At 53.4% G+C, this 20,262-nt stretch overlaps 1 protein-coding gene across 1 annotated transcript in view; it reads left to right on the top strand.

Annotated features, from left to right (window-relative positions):
• ANKEF1 (ankyrin repeat and EF-hand domain containing 1) overlaps positions 1-20,262 on the top strand; it is a 37,466-nt gene that overhangs the window by 5,719 nt on the left and 11,485 nt on the right. Inside the window, exons 4-6 of the mRNA XM_078610332.1 lie at positions 1,443-1,592; positions 16,439-16,562; positions 19,176-19,369. Coding sequence (XP_078466458.1) covers positions 1,443-1,592; positions 16,439-16,562; positions 19,176-19,369 — 468 coding nt within the window. The remainder of the gene's footprint in view (positions 1-1,442; positions 1,593-16,438; positions 16,563-19,175; positions 19,370-20,262) is intronic.

The following is a 20,262-nucleotide window of genomic DNA, read 5'->3' as shown; positions in this document are numbered from 1 at the left end:
CAGAAGCGCATCTGAAAGTGCACAGTGCAGCGCCACGTGACAGCAAGCGTGAGTCACTGTCATGTGACAGCATAGTCGAGTGGTTTGCCAGAGAACAATGGAGTTACTGTTTCATGTTACAGCATTAACCACTATATTGTTTGTCATGCGGCAGCAAGCGTTAGTCTATGCGTTATGTGACTACACTCCAGTCACTGGCAATTGATGGAATGTGTTTCTTTCATGCCACAGCATGGGTTGAGTGTCATACAACAACATTATTGAGTTCCTATGTAATGCCACAGGATAAATCACCGTATTACGCGAAAACAAGATGTGCTGTGTGATCGTGGCAGCTTCTCCCTGTGCATGTCAGCGCGCTGGTGCCACGTGGAAACTGTAGCTGTTGGAGTGCCACGGTGGCGAGATGTTAACTACCTTGCCTGGCATACAAGATAGTCGTGGGTTCGATCCCGACCCTGATGGCTGTATATTTAGAGTTTACATGTTCGCTCCGTGGGCGCATGGATTTTTCTCCAGGTCGTCCGTTTTTTATTTCTCCAGGTCTGTTGCTTTTGCAGAAATGCCGCTGAGCATACACGTCAGCAAAATATGTTGTGCTCTGTTCTAATCGGGCTTGCATTGCTTCCGTGCTATGATAGGGTGGTTATCAACGGTTTATGTTGAAGGTCAGTGAGACTTTTTTTATCTGTAAACAGTTGCTGAGTGCAGGCTAATGGGACCAAAACGTCAAACGGCCAGCAACAAACGGCATCATCAAGTTGTAACAGATGGGGGTTGACATGTTTCTTGAATTGAGCAAGGTTATATTATTACCGAGTGTGCAAATGGAGTAAATCGGTGCTAGATCATCAATCAACCCGACTGCTGTTCCTGTTCTTCGAATTCTGTCATGTGCAGTCAGGGAGACACTGGGTGCTCCAGACTAGATAAGACAACATTTGATGGCTGCCAGGAGTGAAGATGTGAATTTCTGAGAGACACTAGCGGCAGTGCTGGACACTGTATTCTATGGGTTGGCTTCAGCGATGACAGTCGCCGTGTGTGCTTAATGGACTCACACTGTGGTTCTGAGTCCATAGGTATTGAGATATCTATTTGTATTCGTATTATGTTTATTTATGCAGTGAATCTCATTCCAATTGTGTAATGTGTGGGTAATTATTCAATGTCGGCTTTTGGCCAATAGCAGTAACACCTCCGATTAGCACGGTAGGCTACGTGTGGTGCGAAGAAAGTTAAACATTGTATGGCTTTTTTTAGTTATGGGAGGAAACCAGAGAACCCGGTGAAAATCCATTCAGGACAGAGAACATACAAACTCCACGCAGAAGAGCGCTCAAATCGGGAGCCGAACCCAGGCCCTTGTTGCTGCATGAGGCGTTACCACTGCACCACCACCACCCTAGCGCCCTTGAAGAGACGCACTGTGCGTGCACCAGGCGACTGGCAGGAGCGCCCTCATGGAGGCCGCCGCGGTAGGGGCCGTCGAGGTGGTGCGGGTGATCCTCCGGCGCGGCGGCGACATGAACGCTCGCGACAAGCAAGGCAGCCACGCCGCGCACCGCGCCGCCCTCAACGGCCACTTCCAGGTATGACCGTCGGGCACAGGGGCCTGGCGCGCGTGGAGCCTCGCTTGCCAACAACACGGCCAGAAAGAGGCCGCGTTGCGTGCGCTTACCGGTGCACACATGCCCACGTTACCCTGCATCACGAGGCAACGCGTGAAGCAGCAGCAGTCGCCCTCAGTAAAGTCGGTGTCAGGGTGTGAACGCCGGAGTTTGTGCGCTGGGTGCATATGTACACTGTGGATCTGTGTGTGTCTGCGTGGTGCCTGTAAACTGAGTGCATGCATACCCTGTGTGTGTGTGCATGGTGCCTGTGCACTGGGTGTAATTGTATGCTAGGTGCATGTGTGCCCTGTGTTTGCATGTGTTGCATGTGCACCCTGCCTGTGTGTGTGTGTGTTGTATGTGTTCCCTGTGTTTTTGTCTGAAAAGGTGTTGCATATGTATCCTGTGTGTGTATGTGTTGCATGTGTAGAGGTGTAATTGTGTATGGGAGCGGATGGCAAACAAACACAAGGGGCGTGGTTAGGGCCGGACACATAGGAGGTGGCCACACCGACGTCCGCACCTGCATCCCCCACGGGCCCCTCCCGGGGGGGCCGCGGACTATAAGAGGGGGTGAGCCGGAGGGCTCGAGGTCGAGGTATCAGCTTTAACCAGCGAAGACGGAAGACCAGCTAGCATAGGCCCCGGAGCTCCCCTGGCTCGCTGTCCTTATCAGGGCCGACCAGGGCAAGCCGGTGGCGTGGCCCCGAGAGCCCAGACTGACGAGCAGGTCTGGGAACTCAGGGGGGTCGGATCCCAGCTTGACCAGGGCTGGGACAGGTAGCCTCCCCTAGCTCCCTAGTGGAGGACTTGGGCTTAGGTTAGCGGGGCTTAGATGTTGTGTCTCCCTGTTAGCCGAGTAAGGGGACGTTACCCCTTAGGTCCTGTGTATACTCGCTAACTGTATACAAGTTGTGTTAATAAATAAGTGTGCCTCCGATCCCGTCGTCAAGCCTCCTGAGTAATTACTACATCTGGTGTCAGAAGTAAAACGTCCAAAGATGGACACACGAGGGACGACACGTACCAGGGAGTCGGAGAGGGAGGACACCGCGGCCGAATCACCACCAGAGATGGCCGAGGTCGGATCGGAGCAGCCGGGGCCGAGTACACCCGCGCCGCTACGACAGGAGGGGGGGGATGCGTCGGCCGAGGGACTTCGGCTGGCTCACTCCCGCCTGGCGGAGCTGCTCTACGCCGCGGCCGCCGTGTTGGAGGAGATCACGCGGCTGGGAGCTGGAGGGGCTGCGCGGGAAGACGGCAGCAGCCGACGCACGCCGGCATTTCCCGCCACCCCGACGCGGCTCGCGGTTAAATTTCCCGCCATCACTACAGTGCGAGCAGAGGGCGGGGCCGGCCTGCGTCAGGTGACTGCTGAGGGCCAAGCACGAGCCGTGACATCATCAACGCCGGCCAGCGCGTCAACAACGGAGCGACCGGCGATGCCATGCTCACAGCCCGCCCACACTGTAACGTCGGCTGGGAACGAGGGAGCGAGATCCGCAGCCACGGACGTCGCCTTACAACAGCGACTGCCGCCTCTCAAGGAGTTCGTGGGAGCGGCTGGAGATTGGGGTGGCTTCAAAAGGCGGTTCATCGCTCATCAAGAGATGGCGAACTGGACGGACGCCGAGGCACTATGCGCGCTGCCGGCGATGCTGGACGACGACGCCCTGGCTACCCTCACCTCGGCGCCTAAGGAAAAGCGCGCCACGCTGCACCTGGCGCTGCAGCTGCTGTCAGCCGTCTATGGGCCGCCTTCGGACTGCAGGCAGCTGTTCCACGATCGGCATCGGGGCGCCAACGAATCGCCCCTGGCCTTCCGAACGGCTCTCCTGGCCCTGGCAAAGGCAGCTTTCCCGCGGATGGACGAGGAGGGAGTGGACGCCATGGTGGCTGAAAAGCTGCTGCTACTCGCCGATGAGCTGGACATCGCCGTCTTGGCTCAAGACGACGGAGAGATGTCGTCCCTGCTGGTCGCGCGCCACATCCACGGGGGCTTGCGGTCCCTGCGTCGCAAGGCTGCCAAGGGGGTGGCCGGCCATGCCATGGCGGCCACCGCCCTCCCATCAGAGGAGGTCTGCGGGGTGGAGCGGCGGGGGGAATGGAGATCGGCGGCACCGCAGGCTCGGAATGGACCGAGCCGCCAGGAGCAGCCCAGGCCATCTGGGGCGCTCACACGCTGCTACAACTGTGGCCTGCAAGGCCACGTTGCGTCAGGATGCCGGGCTCCCCGTCAGCGCGGAGCGACACCTCGTCAGGACGCCACGCCGTCTCCACCCAAGCTCCAGCAGAGAAATCCGGCGAGTCGTGGCACCTCACACGTTTGGCCCATGCACACATCCGACACACACTCACGCGCTCAACTGAACAGGGTTCGAAAATCGCCGCCCATCGCGCGCGATTGTTCTGAAATGCGGCGAGCGCTCCAACCGGGTCAGTGGTCGGAGCTCGCCCATCGTGTCGTTGCTGCGTCGGCGGGATCATCGGTTGTGGTCGGTCATATTGATGGGGTAGAGGTGCGGATTTTAATTGACACAGGGGCATCGGCGACCATTATATCTGATTTGATTTATAACATCCTTCCCGTTCAAAGTCGTCCCTTGCTCCCTGTTGACGTGCCATGCTATGCTGCTAACGGGGGCTCGCTGGGCATTATTGGGCAAATCCGCGCCAAAATTTGCATTGGAGACATTAAATTATCCGGGCCTGTTTTGGTTTCCTCCTCACTCGCGGTTCCGTGCCTGTTGGGGACGGATTTCTTGGCCAAAATGCCCATCCGTATCTTGATTGACCAGGGGTGCATCGAGCTCCCATCGGGCCGACGTGTTACATTTTTGTCTTCCCCCACCACGGAGCGTCGGGCGTTTGCCACCGTGCAGGCGCTCGTGACAAAAACTGTGCGCGTACCCCCGGGGGCTCAGATGCTCGTCCCTCTTAGGTTGCGTCGGCCGTTTGCTAAAGGGGTTGCGGATCGGGGGGTCTTGTTGGGACCATCTCGGGCCGGGGTCAATGGACCCGATTTGCTAGCGGCTCAGACCATGGTGAAAGGGGATGGGGACCCCTTCATTGCAGTCCTTAATGTAGGATCGCGAACGGCCGTGGTTCCTCAAGGGACCGTGCTTGCACACGCAACGCCGGCGCCCTATGAGGAACCACTCGTGGGTCAGGTAACCACCGATCCTCCGTCGCGACCGCATTCGGACTGTGATGACGGATGGCTGGATGCACTTTGCGCGGGATCTGTGGATCTGTCCGACACGCAGCGTGCGCAGCTGCGAGTTCTCCTGAAAGAATTTGCCGACGTTTTTAGTAAACACAAATTTGATATTGGTTGTACTAAATTGCTGCGACACCATATTGACACGGGTGACAGCGCGCCAATCCGCCAGAATCCCTTTCGGCTCAGTCCCGCCGAAAAGGATCATGTCAAATCGGCTGTTGATGACATGCTAGCCGCCGATATCATTTCCCCTTCCAACAGCCCGTGGGGCGCACCGATCGTTTTGGTGAAAAAACACGACGGCTCACTGCGGTTTTGTGTCGACTTTCGGCGATTGAACAAAATTTCTGTGGCAGATGCGTACCCGCTTCCTCGAATGGATGAGTCGCTCGATGCCTTGGCGGGGGCGCGATTCTTTTCCACCCTCGATTTACTATCTGGATTCTGGCAGCTTCCTCTGGATGACGAATCAAAACCTAAAACTGCTTTTCGGACACCGCAAGGTCTCTTCCAATTTAACCGCTTGCCGATGGGCTTACATTCTGCGCCGGCAACTTTTCAGCGGTTAATGGAACTGGTCTTGGCAGGCTTGCAATGGGATTCGTGTTTAATTTACTTGGACGATGTCATCGTCTTTAGCAAATCCTTCGAGGAACACCTCCAGAGGCTGCGTGCTGTTTTTCTCAAAATGCGGGCTGCCAATTTAAAATTTAAACCGCAGAAGTGCCATTTGCTCCGCGAATCGGTGCGGTATTTGGGTCACATTGTTGGGCGCTCGGGGATATCCACTGATCCCGCCAAAACGGAATGCGTCAGCTCCTGGCCGACTCCCACCTCGGTGGGAGAGGTCAGGAGTTTCATTGGGTTCGCGTCGTACTATCGACGGTTTGTGGCTGACTTCGCTACGATCGCGAAACCATTGCATGCCTTGACGTCCAAGGGAGTCAGGTTTCATTGGGGGCTGGAGGAGGAGGCTGCTTTTCACGCCCTCCGGAATGCCCTGGTGGGGGCTCCGCCGTTGAATTACCCCGACTTCTCACAACCCTTCTTGCTCGATACAGATGCAAGTAACACGGGCATCGGGGGCGTGCTGTCCCAACTCATTGGGGGCGTAGAGCATGTGGTGGCTTACGGTAGTCGGGTACTGTCTCCAGCGGAACAACGGTACTGCGTTACCCGTCGGGAATTATTGGCAATTGTTTATTTCATTCAGCAGTACCGCCCATATCTGTACGGTCGGCGTTTCACCGTCCGTACAGATCATGCGGCCCTACAGTACGCTCTGCGGGTTCAACAACCATCGGGCCAGTTGTCTCGATGGTTGGAGATTCTCCAGGACTACGACTTTGTCACCACATATCGTAAGGGCGTCCGCCACACGAACGCTGACGCCCTGTCACGGTTGCCACCCACTTCGGAGTGCGCTTGCCTCCTGGGTTCGGGGCGTTGTAGGCCCCCGAACGTCACCACCGATTCGGTCCTCGTGGCCGCCGCCGATGCGCCTTTGGCTTCGGGTCCTATCGAGCAAGAAGGGAGGGATTCGTTGCTGGGGTTGTCGGTCGCGGAATGGGGACGCCTCCAAATGGAGGACACCTCCCTCCTCGCTCTGCGCCGTCGCGCAGGGGGGGTTGGGCAGGGGGTGGCGAACATTGACTCGTGGGGGTTGTTCCAGGGTCTTTTAATGCACTGGGACGGAAAAACCCGCCGCCAGCAGCTCGTGGTGCCTGCAGCATTGAGGGGTAAGGTGGTATGGGCTGTTCATGAGCGGCTTCTGCACTTGGGGGTTCACAAGACCTTTGCCACGCTCCAGCTGGATTTCTTCTGGCCGGGCATGGCAAAGGACGTGGGGGATCTCCTGGGGTCGTGCACACAATGCGCGCAGCGAAAGCCACCAGCTAGGGGGTCCAACCCTCCGCTGCAGTCCATAAAGGTTTCCCGGGTTAACGAGCTCGTTGCGCTAGACATACTCGGCCCATTTCCCGCTACACCCAGGGGGAATAGGTATTTATTGACAGGGGTCGAATACTTCACGAGATGGCCTATGGCCTGGCCCCTGGCCAACCAGTCGGCAGCAGCCATCGCGGAGGCCTTTGTCCAGGGCTATGTCCTCGACAAAGGTGCTCCGGAACGGCTGCTTACTGACCAGGGTAAGAATTTTTCGGGAAAACTCCTCCGCGAGGTGTGCGACCTCTTGGGTACGGAGAAAATTCGGACCTCCCCGTATCACCCTCAAACTGACGGGATGGTGGAACGGCTACATCGGACCATCACGTCTATGCTGTCCCAACAGGTGTCCGAATCCCAGACAGATTGGGACCTTCGCATAGCCGGTGTGTTGCAGGCCTACAGGATGGCTCCCCATGCGGCCACCGGATTTTCCCCTTTCTTTTTAATGTATGGCCGCGAGGCTAACCCCCCTGTGACGACCCAGCTGAAGCTCTCGGCGCCTCAGGCGAAGTCTACCTTGTCCGAACACGTTAAATTTAACATCAGCAAATTGTCTGAGGCGCGGGAAGCGGCCGTGCAAAATTCTGAACTCCGCCAGAAGGCGAACGAGAGGCTTCGGCTGGGGCGGGTACATGTGTTCAAATGGAAACCAGGGGACAGGGCATGGTTGCACTGTCCCCAGGTGCCACTGGCAACCTCGTCAAAGTTGGTACGGCCGTGGCGGGGGCCAGTGGAGGTCGTACAGGTCTTACGGCCGCAATGTGTTCGCGTCAAATGGGGGAGGCGTCGGTGGTACGTGCACCCCTCAAGGTTGAAACCGTTCATTGCGCCGGCCCGTGGTTCACACACACACACGCATGGCCAAACGTGTGAGGGGTCCGCCGACTCCCCGACGTCGCTGCTCTCGCCTAACATGACATCAACTGTTCCATCTCCAGGTGCAACAGGAGTGACGGGTCCACGCCCGCCAACCCCTCCCGGAGGGGTCGGGGGTCACTCGGCAGCGACGCCAGACTCTCTTGCACCCGGACCGTCACCAACCACCACTGAGCGTGCCGGGTCGAGCCCTTGTGACGGGCCCGCCGCGAGAACGCGTGCCAAAACGCGCAGACTATTGTGAGGTCGGCCGTTGGGGGGCCCTTGCGGACAGTGGGGGAGGGACATCCGGAGCGCATGTATATATGTTGGGTTTGCGGAATGGGGTATTTATTCGGGAGGGTGCGCCGGGTTATTTTTTTCTCTTTCTTCTTCTACCTGTTCCTGTTGTTGTTGTTGTTATGACTGTTATCGTTCTTGTTAAATTTACGCGAGGCACACACGGTTTTGGGGAGGCATGCACCTTTATTCTGGTTTTGTTGCAGCCGGGGACGGCTGCGAGCTGTACAGGGGGGGGTGATGTAGAGGTGTAATTGTGTATGGGAGCGGATGGCAAACAAACACAAGGGGCGTGGTTAGGGCCGGACACATAGGAGGTGGCCACACCGACGTCCGCACCTGCATCCCCCACGGGCCCCTCCCGGGGGGGCCGCGGACTATAAGAGGGGGTGAGCCGGAGGGCTCGAGGTCGAGGTATCAGCTTTAACCAGCGAAGACGGAAGACCAGCTAGCATAGGCCCCGGAGCTCCCCTGGCTCGCTGTCCTTATCAGGGCCGACCAGGGCAAGCCGGTGGCGTGGCCCCGAGAGCCCAGACTGACGAGCAGGTCTGGGAACTCAGGGGGGTCGGATCCCAGCTTGACCAGGGCTGGGACAGGTAGCCTCCCCTAGCTCCCTAGTGGAGGACTTGGGCTTAGGTTAGCGGGGCTTAGATGTTGTGTCTCCCTGTTAGCCGAGTAAGGGGACGTTACCCCTTAGGTCCTGTGTATACTCGCTAACTGTATACAAGTTGTGTTAATAAATAAGTGTGCCTCCGATCCCGTCGTCAAGCCTCCTGAGTAATTACTACACATGTGTACCCTATGTGTGTGCCTGAAAAGGTGTTGCATGTGTATCCTGTGTGTGTATATGTTGCATGTGTACCCTGTGTGTGTGCATGTGTTGTATGTGTAGTGGGGAGCGGTAGTGTAGCGGTTAGTGCGCTGCGCTACGAACCTGGTGACCCAGGTTCAAATTCCCGCTCACGGCCAACACCGGTGACGATTATCTGAACCAGTCCTGGGCCTCCCCTACGTCGACTCAGCCTCAAATGAGTACCTGGTGCGATGTGTAAACATCGCCACTGGGAAGACAAAGGCGGCCGGGCACAGTGTTGGCCACCCACCAACCTCGTGTGCCATGCCGGCCTTTATAGGTGCGTGTTAACAGCACTTGCCCCTAGAGTATGTTAAGGCTATAGGGGGATCTTTGTTTTTGTATGTGTACACTGTGTGTGCATGTGTAATGAGTTCAAGGAGAGTAGAGACGGCTTGTAGAGGCAACATGTTTATTCCAATAACAACAGTAATGATCCCTAACACAAAGGGGTAGCGGCCCCTCCACCCGATATTTGTAGAGGTATAGCCTCGGGCTAGCATGCCCTATCACTGGGGCTACGTACTCTCAGCCCTCCAGCTAAGGGGTCCTAGGGGAGGCTAGTTGACCCGACCCAGCCATGGTCTTCGAGTCCCGACCACTGGCCCACTCGGTCCCGGCCCTTAGAAGGACATCGGGGTTCCCAGGGTCCTAGCCTAAGCAGGTCTTCAGTCTTCAGCTTGACGATGACTGCCGGACCCATCCAGAAGTCCGGCTTTTATACCCGTTTCAGGGTCTCCCCGCCCCTAGCCACGCCTCCCTTCTGGAACTTTCTAGGGGGCTCGAGAATATCCCCCCAGCCCCTCTCTTTGGGGTCTGGGGAGCCCTGTTGGCCCAACGGGCCAACTCATCTCACCCATTCGTTATACCACCCCCCATTGACACATGCCTGCTACTACAGGTAAAGATGCATGGGAAATGTACAGAGCCCAACCACGCTACTACACGTGTGAACTGTGTGTGTGCATGTGTTGCATGTGCACACTGTTTGTATGAGAAAGTGTTGCATGTGTACCCTGTGTGCATGTGTACACAGTGTATGTGTGCATGTGTAACGGTGTTATTTGGCAAAGATGCGCCGTTCCCATGCAGTTGCCGGCAGTAATGGCTACACGCCGATAGGGAACAATCGAGGGGCTGAGCCCCAGTATGAGAGACTATGGGCCATAGGACCCAGTGGTTACCCTATGGATCGTTATGTTACAGGGACAGACCCCAGGAGAAGAACTGGGGGATGACATCACTCCCAGATCCTTCTCGAAGGTTCGGAAGGAAGGCGTGGCTAGGGCGAGGCGAGCCAAGGGCCGAGGATAAAAGCCGGACCCTGAACGGTCCGAGTTAGTCGCCGTCCAGCTGAAGACAAAAAGCTCCTGAAGATTGAAGAGCCCAAGGGCAGAGCCGTACCCAAGCCATACCCCTGGCAAGGGACGGCTCAGTTTATATACCAGTGAAGATCCAAGCTCTACTCAAGGAGAACTTATAGTTAGCCAGTGAGAGGCGTATTAGTCTGGAGTGCACACTCTCCATAGTGTATCGGGTGTGAGGGGCTGTACCCCTCTGTGTTCACTGTTAATTGTTCAAATAAACCTGTGTTGCCTCAGATAAGTTTCCTCTCTGTCATTGAACCCACTACGCATGTGTTGCATGTGTAGTGGGTTCGAATTAGGTGCACACACACGCAGCTTGGAGGCAACACTATTTATTAACGGTAAGTAATATAACACTGTACATGAGGTGGTGACCACCTTCCTCAACTCACTAACACTCTGGAACACGACACAGACTGGACCAGGCAGGCAATGGCCTGCCTGGCCCAGGACGACGACTCGGGACTTGACGACCGATGATGTCTTCACTTTGGAGTACAGTACTACAGCCTCGCTCTGCGTTCACACCACGCTTATATCTGCTTTTGCGTGGCTGGCTCTGCCCCGGCGTGGCTGGCTCTCTCCAGGCCACGCCTCCCTTCCCAGGACACGCCTCACTTCCCCCACCTCTGGGAAGGTCTGGATCCCTTCACCATGTGACCCCCCAGGCACCCCCTTGGGGCCCCCAGCCTTCGTACGGGCCGACACAGTAGTGACCGTTCTATGTCACTACATCACCCCCCCCTGTATAAACACACAGCCGTCCCCGGCTGTAACACAACTGTGAAACATCGAAAAGGTGTGCCTCCGAACCAGCAACATCAATAAATGACCGGCGACCGATAAGAAATACAATCACGTAATATATACAGAATCGACGAGGGTAAAAGGGAACCGCATAGAAAACGGGGAATTAACAACAAATATACATGAAAACTGGCTAACCCACTTACGCTCCAGCACAGCCTCCCCGTGAGAACCACTCATGCACCGACATGTGAGTGTGGCCATTGGAACGACGGCGTAGGCAATGAGCAAGGAGTCTGAGAGGCATGTAGAGCAGCCAGTCTTCAACGAGTCCATGTAGCCGGGCCTGGGGAACCAGAAGCGGCCCAAAGGGCACGGCCCCTCCCCCCAGGAGTCAGAACAGGTGGAGCAGGAGTAGCTGACGCATGCTCCACTCCCCCCCCAGTCCATAGCCGGTCGGCATAACCGGCGACTCCAAGGTGCCAGGTAGATACTGCCTCCTGTGACGAGAACCAAACCCTCCTGAGGCATCACTCAACGAACACTCGCCTCCGCTCTTCGGACATGACAGTCACCCGTTAGCACCCCCCCCGCCTTTCCGACGTGGCGTCACAACCAGTAGCACGCGTCGGCCATATCGGGGGGGGGAATTTCCATGTTACCACCCCACGGCCTTTCCGACGCGGCGTCACAACCAGTAGCACGCGTCGGCCATATCGGGGGGGAAATTTCCATGTTACCACCCCACCGCCTTTCCGACGCGGCGTCACAACCAGTAGCACGCGTCGGCCATATCGGGGGGATTTTAACCCAGTCTCTCTCCAAGACTCGCATCGCAGCATATAGCTGTACCGACCGAGCTGAGACGACCCAGTCTCTCTCCAAGACTCGCATCGCAGCATATAGCTGTACCGACCGAGCTGAGACGACCCAGTCTCTCTCCAAGACTCGCATCGCAGCATATAGCTGTACCGACCGAGCTGAGACGACCCATCGTTCACTCACTGCACAACATGCACCCTAACAACTGAGGGATACAGTCCCAACGTAACAGGACAACTCCACCTGAACCTTACGAATCTCCAGCCCACTGTTTCAACGCACCTCGGAGTGTCTCACTCTCCGGGCCGTCAGGTCAAGCCATCAGACACAGCATGATGGGACCACACTCTGAGCCATGTGAGCGCACAGCCCACTAGGCTAGACAAACCACGGAGTGTCTCGATCTCCGGGCTGTCAGGTCAAGCCGTCAGACACAGCATGACGGGACCACACTCTCTGAGCCACGTGAGCGCACAGCCCACTAGGCTAGACAAGCCACGGAGTGTCTCGATCTCCGGGCTGTCAGGTCAAGCCGTCAAGACACAGCATGACGGGACCACAATGTTCGTGTTAGACACGCAACTCTCACTGGGCCATCCTGGTCAGGATCTGCGCCCCAAGATAAGTGACAGCCAGCACCACAATTCCAAATCCCTGGCAGCATGTCACCATCGCAATTTAACACCATCACAACACATACAATTTGAATTATGATCCCCCACAGAACTGATCCAATGCCGAACAGGTACGCACAATTTGTGACGATCCCGAATATTCAATGGTCACAACAATACACCTCACATCCCGTATCCGTACACATCATCTCCGAGACTCGCATTGCAGCATGCAGCTGTACCAACCGAGTGGAGAGAGCAACGCAATTTGACGGCAATTAACAGAAACGCACCCCCGATCTATGTAGAACACAAGGGGCATTCCCGCACAAAAGACATCATCTGTGCAACAACGGACAGGAACCAACCAGTGAGTTTGAAACAAACCGAACCTGTCATTTCAAAATCCCCTTCAACATTAACCATGGGACTCAGGGCATTCGAATTTTGAGAGCAAAAAAACTATACACAAACCCCAAGAATCGCCGAATTGATTAATACAGTATATGCAGTATACGAAGTTCGTACAGTCAATCATTTTGCGCAATGCTCCATCCAGTCCCCACATGGCAACACACACAATCAATACTCCAGACAATCCGTACATAGTAAATAATCACAAGCAAGTACCCAACAGTCCATACACTGTTAACAATTCCAAGCAAAGCTCCATACGGTCTGTACCTTGGCAACAATGACGATCAAAGTTTCTTACAGTTACACGTGACAATCACGAGCGAAACTCCATACAGTATACACAATAACAATGGCGATTTCGCAACAAAACGATGTAACAACACGAGGCATTAACACGGCAACCTACAGGATATCAACAGAGCTCGGGACACCCAACAACGAATTAATCATTAACTACACCCAGAAGATACCGATCTCGACGCCGTAATTAACAACAACACTTGTTACAAGCAGACACCCGCATGGAAGCCGCGTCAATTTATCACGCACACAACCGGACGAACACGCTCCGCAAACCAGCGAGTAAAAAAAACACCCGCGATCGCAACCCGGCACACGCAAGATGGGCGAAGTTATTATTATTTTTCTTGGGGACGGGTCCTTGTCATGTCACGACTCGCCTGGCGACTGTGAATAGCGGAGGGCGGCAAGGTGGAGCACTGGGACGGCCCGAAGAATCTTTCATGGTGAACACGGCCTGCTCTTGCGAACCCATCCACCTCTCGCGCTCGAGCAGAAGACTGGAACTCCCCCTCTGCAGGCGTTGATGTCGGCGAGAGCGGCATTTCGGCAGCAGGAGCGGCGTTTTGGCGGGAACCGCGACCCGACCAGCCGCCGAGTTGGCGGGAGCGGTGTTTTGGCGGGAACCGCGACCCGACCAGCCCTCGAGTTGGCGGGAGCTGCGTTTTGGCGGGAACCACACCCCGACCAGGCGCCGAGTTGGCGGGAGCGGCGTTTTGGCGGGAACCGCGCCCCGACCAGCCGCCGAAATGGCGGGCCCACCGCGTGGCCCGCATGCCCGGGCCTCCCCCGCCAGCCCCCGCAGCGACGATGGTGTCCTCTCCCCGCGGCTCCGTCGCTCCGTTCCCGACGGCGGCGAAGCAGCAGTGCGATGCCAGTCCCGCCGCTCCGCGTGCAGCGCCATCTCTCTCTCTCTCTGTCACCGGGGCTGCCATCCCCGGGGGCTGTCCGAAGGATGGTCGTCACACTGTCCCTGTTGTACGAAGGCGTCCAGGTGAGTTTTATATTTGTTTTTCGTGTGCCCATTTTACTTCCCTAGGATAACACCTAGCAATATTTATTTTCCACCTTCTGACGCCAAATGTAGTGGGTTCGAATTAGGTGCACACACACGCAGCTTGGAGGCAACACTATTTATTAACGGTAAGTAATATAACACTGTACATGAGGTGGTGACCACCTTCCTCAACTCACTAACACTCTGGAACACGACACAGACTGGACCAGGCAGGCAACGGCCTGCCTGGCCCAGGACGGCGACTCGGGACTTGACGACCGATGATGTCTTCACTTTGGAGTACAGTACTACAGCCTCACTCTGCGTTCACACCACGCTTATATCTGCTTTTGCGTGGCTGGCTCCGCCCCGGCGTGGCTGGCTCTCTTCAGGCCTCGCCTCCCTTCCCAGGACACGCCTCACTTCCCCCACCTCTGGGAAGGTCCGGATCCCTTCACCACGTGACCCCCCAGGCACCCCCTTGGGGCCCCCAGCCTTCGTACGGGCCGACACAGTAGTGACCGTTCTATGTCACTACACATGTGTACACAGTGTACGCATGCAATGCATGCATACACAGTGTGTATCTGCATGTGTTGCATGTGTACCCTCTGTGTGTTGCATGTGTACTCTCTCTGTGTGTATGTGTTGCATGTGTACACAGTGTGTGCATGTGTTGCATATGTAAACTGTGTTTAACACGTAGGCTTTCACAACCAATATCATCTACAATATAGCTGTTTTTGGGTTAAATCGTGTAAATATAAATGTGTCGTTAAACCCACCACCACCCGACACAGTCAATTGGTAAGGTTTGTCACGTAAACAGATCATGAAATTCGTTACTATTGTAGTGAGTCCAACTGAGTCGCAGATGTTGTTCTTTAGAGGCAACACTTTTATTGTAACATCAATGCGCTAACACAAAGGGGTAACTGCCCCTTCACCAGATACAGCCTAGAGTGGTGACCACCCAGCTAACTACACTATATGTAGGAGTTACAGCTACGAAGGATCAGACCCTCACTCGGGTCTCCGACCACGTGTTGATGCCTCGTAGAGCTTCCATCTTGTAGACGTGGAGCTTCCAGCTTGTAGAACGAAGCACCCCGGTCCCTCCCAGGGACCCATCTTATATCCCCCTGGGTCGGGGTCGCTCCGCCCTTGGCTCCGCCCGCCTTCTCGAGCGTTCTAACTCCCTCTCCATTCCTCTCGAGAGCTCTCCCCGGACACGGGATCACCCCCCCCCCCCCCCCCACATGGGGCCCTCTCTGTGGACACTCCGGATCACGTGTCTATGGGGTCAACCAGAGTGCCATGGCCCGGGGCAACCAAGCCCCTGGGCTGACACTCTCCCACTCCCCATTGTGGGAGCCCGCGCTACACCCAGCGCTCACCAAGCCCCGCTAGGGCTGGTACTACACCCAACTACGGGGTGTACGCGATGACGGTGCATCACACGCCGTGCTGTGCTAGAGCCGGCCTCACACAGCAACCCACCCGGTGCTGTCCGCGATGTAGGAACATCGCACACCACGGCCCTCTCAGGCCGGCACCATACAGTGACATCCCTGATGTCACTACACTATAACAGCACACCGGTGTGTTGGAGAGCAAATCCACAACATTTACAATCTTGAGTACAACGTTTCGCTAGTAATTACAACCAGTATCATCAGGGGCCAGCCAGATTTGTGGATAAATCCTCCTGTTTCTTTCCTTAAATAGAGGGACGAATGTGATGACGTCACTTGTGAGCCCTTCTTGTGCAAAGTGGGGGGGGGGATTCATGAATGGATGTAAACTGTGTGTGTGCATGATAATCGGTTTTTCCCCTTTTTCTGGCAACAAAACAGGTGTTAAGATGTTAAAACACCAAACTGAAACCTTTTACAAGGAATCATGTCTGCATTAACCACAATGCTTGTGGTCAGAATGCAAACAAAAAACATACTCTGATAATATATACATTGTCCTTGAAACTGATTGGTGCACACCAGATACAGCTTTTTTTTAGCCTCGTCTCAAACCGCGTCCTTTATTGGCGTCGTCTGGTCTAACACCGTTTGAGACCAGGCTCAAAAGAAAGCTGTCTCTGGCGTGGACCAATCAGTTTCAAAGACAATGCATATATTATCAGAGTACGTTTTTTGCATTCTGACCACAAGTATTGTGGTTAATGCAGATATGATTCCTTGTAAAAGGTTTCAGTTTGGTGTTTTAGCATTTTAACACCTGTTTTGTTGCCAGAAAAAAGAGGAAAACCCTATTATCATATTTTGGTACTGGCAAAGGAGGTCCCATGATGTGTGTGTGTGCATGTTTTGCATGTGTACACTGTGCGTGTGAGAAGGTGTTGCATGTGTACCCCGTATGTGTGAAGGTGGTGCAGGTGCTCGCGGCAATGGGAGCAGACTTGGGCTTGGTTGCTCTCGATGGCAGCACGGCACTGCACCTCGCCGCACTGAAAGGCCACACAGTCTGCTGCCGCTTCCTGGCCCAGCGAGGCGAGGACCGCGTTCTGTGCTCCATCTATTTACGAGAGGCTTCTGCGACACGCGTGCAGCACTTAGAAAGTGCCGAGGTCGCCAGGTGCTTTAGGAGTACTGAGCAAGCCGACAATCTGGCCGACTGCACAAACAAGGAAAATCTGTTTAATTGTGTTTTTTCACTTAATTTTGGCTAGATGTATCTCTCCCCTCTACTTTGTGCACGTTTCAGTTTTTGGTCCATTTTCTTCCACTGGCGTTCACGTTTAAGATCCACATCACAGGAGGAAGTACGCATTCAGTAAAAAAAAAGTACTTCCAAGCGCACATCCAGAAGTGTTTCACAAACCATTACGTACGCACGATTTTACTTCCTTGTTTAATGTTCCTCTTGACTTAAAGCTTTCGTGACTGCAGGAATTCATATTCGTTGGGTCTTTCAGTAAAGCACGTAGACAGAAAAAATAATACAAATAATAATAATATCACGACGTTTTGATCGCAACATAAGCAATCGTCATCAGGTGAAAAAGAGAGGGAAAGCTGCTGAGGCATGCTGTTTAGGTCATAACTGGCTGTGATGTTCCCTTCCTACCTACCTATGTTAGCAGTTATTTTCGACTCTCTGAGTTACATTCACTAACACAGCCACCGTTAGCTGTGTTAGTAAATGGCGGCTTGCCATCCTTTTCCACCTCCATGTGGCGATGGCTCTTTCCTAGCTCTCTCCATGCTTACATTTACAAGCATCTCTAAACCTTTGTAAACAGCTCTTTGATTGGTGTAGACCTACTACCGGTTACGGAGACCTCTCCTACATTAACATTAGCTGCCCTGCCCATCTCTAAACCTTTATAAACAGCCTGCCTCAGCAGCTTTCCCCCTCTTTTTTCAGCTGATGACGATTGCTTGTGTTGCGATCGAAACGTGATATTGTTATTACTTTTATTATTTTTTCTATCTACGTGGCTTTACCGAAAGACCCAAAGAATATAACGTTCCTCTTTTACTCATGGGTCCACGATCACTCATGACTACTGCCACTGTGAAGGACTGAGGCACGAGTGTGACGCCTATGCAATGAACATTTCTCTGTAGCAGCACACACGGTGAAGTGTATCCCTGATGTGGACACAAAGGCCGCTTGAAGGAACCTCAGAAGTAGTTCTGTAATATCTTCTACGCGCGCGGTTGAGGCACCGCTGTGCAAGAGATCCAAAAGCATTCTTAGTCTCATGACGTGACACCGATAACGCACGGTTGATACAATTGGGGAAAACAATACACGTACAGTTGTACTTCAATGGCATCTCAAGATGCTTACAAATACTGGACACCTGTGAAAAAGAGCTTCATGGCTCAACGGATGTCTCCAGGATAAGTAGAGATTCTGCTTCTGATCTGATTCAATCGTACAAATTAACAGAAAATGTTCAGTAAAGTAAACAAAGGATAAAGAACAGGGGCATGACTGAGTGGTAGCGAGTTGACAGATTCAGCTTATTTTATTTATCACACGGATGATCCCGTTTACCAGGGAGGTCCCTGGTTCGTGAGCACAGCAACAACAACAAAACAAAGACAACAAACATCCACATTGTACCAGGTCCTTAAGGACTTTTGCGTAGGTTTGCAGCTTCAATTCGTTAGTCCGTTAACGTCGTTGGGTGTATGGACCACAAATATTACATCTCGTCCGCTTCATGGTGGATCTTAAATAAGTCATTCGATTAACAGCCATTGTATGCTGGCGTCATGGTCAACACTTGCCAAATTTAAGAAAATTACTCGCAAACCAATTAATCTGGAAACAATGCAATTGTCGCCCCCTACTGCAGACACCTGACAAGACCCTTCTGACACTGTCTTGAGACTCAATGAGGCTTTGCTGGGTAAACAAATAATGAATAAACACAATTGGGTAATGGTGACACCACCCACAACTATCACAACTATTGCAACCACAAGTGGTGGTTATGACAGAGATGTCTGTCCCAACACCAAAACATCTGCCAATTGTTACGCCAAAGTCTGGAAACTTCCTGTAATGTTTGGGTGTATGCACATGGACTAGGGTATAAGTTTACAGACTCATTGTTTTGTTTAACACTTGTTCATTATGTGCCTTCTGAGCTCCAATTTGATGCTAGTGCAGATGCTTGGGTTACCACCTTTCCCACAGACCAAATCCGGATGTATTTCTGAGTCATCCGAGGTCAGGGGTCAGCAGCCTGCTGCGCTGGAGCTGCATGCGGCTCTTTAGCGACTACTTCATGGCATTATTTATTAAGGACCACCGTTTCGTATTCACATGCATTGCGTCTCTTGAAATATTGAGGGGTTTTTACCCAAATTCGAAAAAAATGCCCCTTATTGTTAGTTTACATTGCCGACCCCTGGCCTAGGTATATCAAACCGTTGCAGTTTACTGTGCTGAAGTTCAACACAACGCCTGCGGATCTTGGTACAAATCAATTTCTGCCAACCCGAGCACACAGATGGCAATTCCCGGACTCTCCGGGTCACTCGTCTGGGTCGAAACCCGGACAGGTGACAACCTTAAGCCTATGTGCACTTTGCGTTGCACGTAGGCTGGTGACCAAGTGCGCGTGTGCCACCATCTACATTCAGGTTGTAACCCAAAGCTGAAGAATGCAGAACGCCAGACGGGTCGCATGTTGGCCAAGGAGTCTGGCCACAAGGTGACAGTGAAGGCCCTCCGCAAGGAGGAACGCCTGTTCGCACGCTCCCAACGGCCGCCTGCGGACGGCAAAAAGGGAGTGTGTTCTCAACCCTGGGCAGTTCGCCTCTACGACTGGACACAGGCAGGGAGTTCGCATGGGCCACTGCAGGGATCATGCAACCTTATTCATTCCTCTTTGGTTCTTTCGGTAAAGTCACTTATAAAGAGAAAATAATAAATTAAATACTAGCATACGACGTTTCGATTGCAACACAAGCAATCATCATCAGGTATAAATGAAATAGAAACACAAATCTAGTATACTTAGAAATGTAATGTAATACAACAGAGAGTCGGATAACATAACAGTCAAACACCCTACCTGCTTGATTACGTTCTTCCTGAGAATGCTAAATTTGAGAGAGAGATAAAACACAGAACCAGAGACATAGACAGACATATAAGCAGACAGATATCACAGAGATACATAGAGAGAGACACATACATAGGCACACAGAGAAACCACGCCTCTGTGTCGAGGCCTTAAATAGAGAGAGGGGGCGGGGGTGGAGAGAGAGGGAGGGGTTAGAGAAATTAGCATGTCAATGAGTGGCACGGTGAGTGGCACGGTGCAAAAGCTTGAAAAAATTAGGAGACAGGGAGAGAGACACACTCAATTTAATAATCTAGCAAAATTCTTATTCATGCCCTTTGCAGCTGTGTAGCTGTGCAAATTCAGCTCTTCTTCTGACCATTCTGCCCCTTATGTGTTTCACAGATGTCCTTGTCTGTTTACATACGAGTGCAATTATCATCTTAAACCTAAGTCATTGTTTCTGTAAGTTAATTTTATGACGAATAATTTTGAATAGTCATTTGTCTGCGCCAACTTTCATTCCAGGGAATTAATGTTATTTAACATTTAAACACGTCTGCGCATTACTTTCAATTTCTTCTGTAACATTGTTGTTCTTACTCTGATTTCGAATTGCTTCCTTACTGCAAATTAAACTCTCCTGGTCTCTTTGAGTCATC

This window comes from Lampetra planeri, chromosome 33, assembly GCF_965212315.1.
Source record: "Lampetra planeri chromosome 33, kcLamPlan1.2.h2, whole genome shotgun sequence".
Taxonomy (NCBI): domain Eukaryota; kingdom Metazoa; phylum Chordata; class Hyperoartia; order Petromyzontiformes; family Petromyzontidae; genus Lampetra; species Lampetra planeri.
Note: the sequence above shows the minus strand (reverse complement) of the source record. Positions and strands in the feature narration are given on the sequence as shown.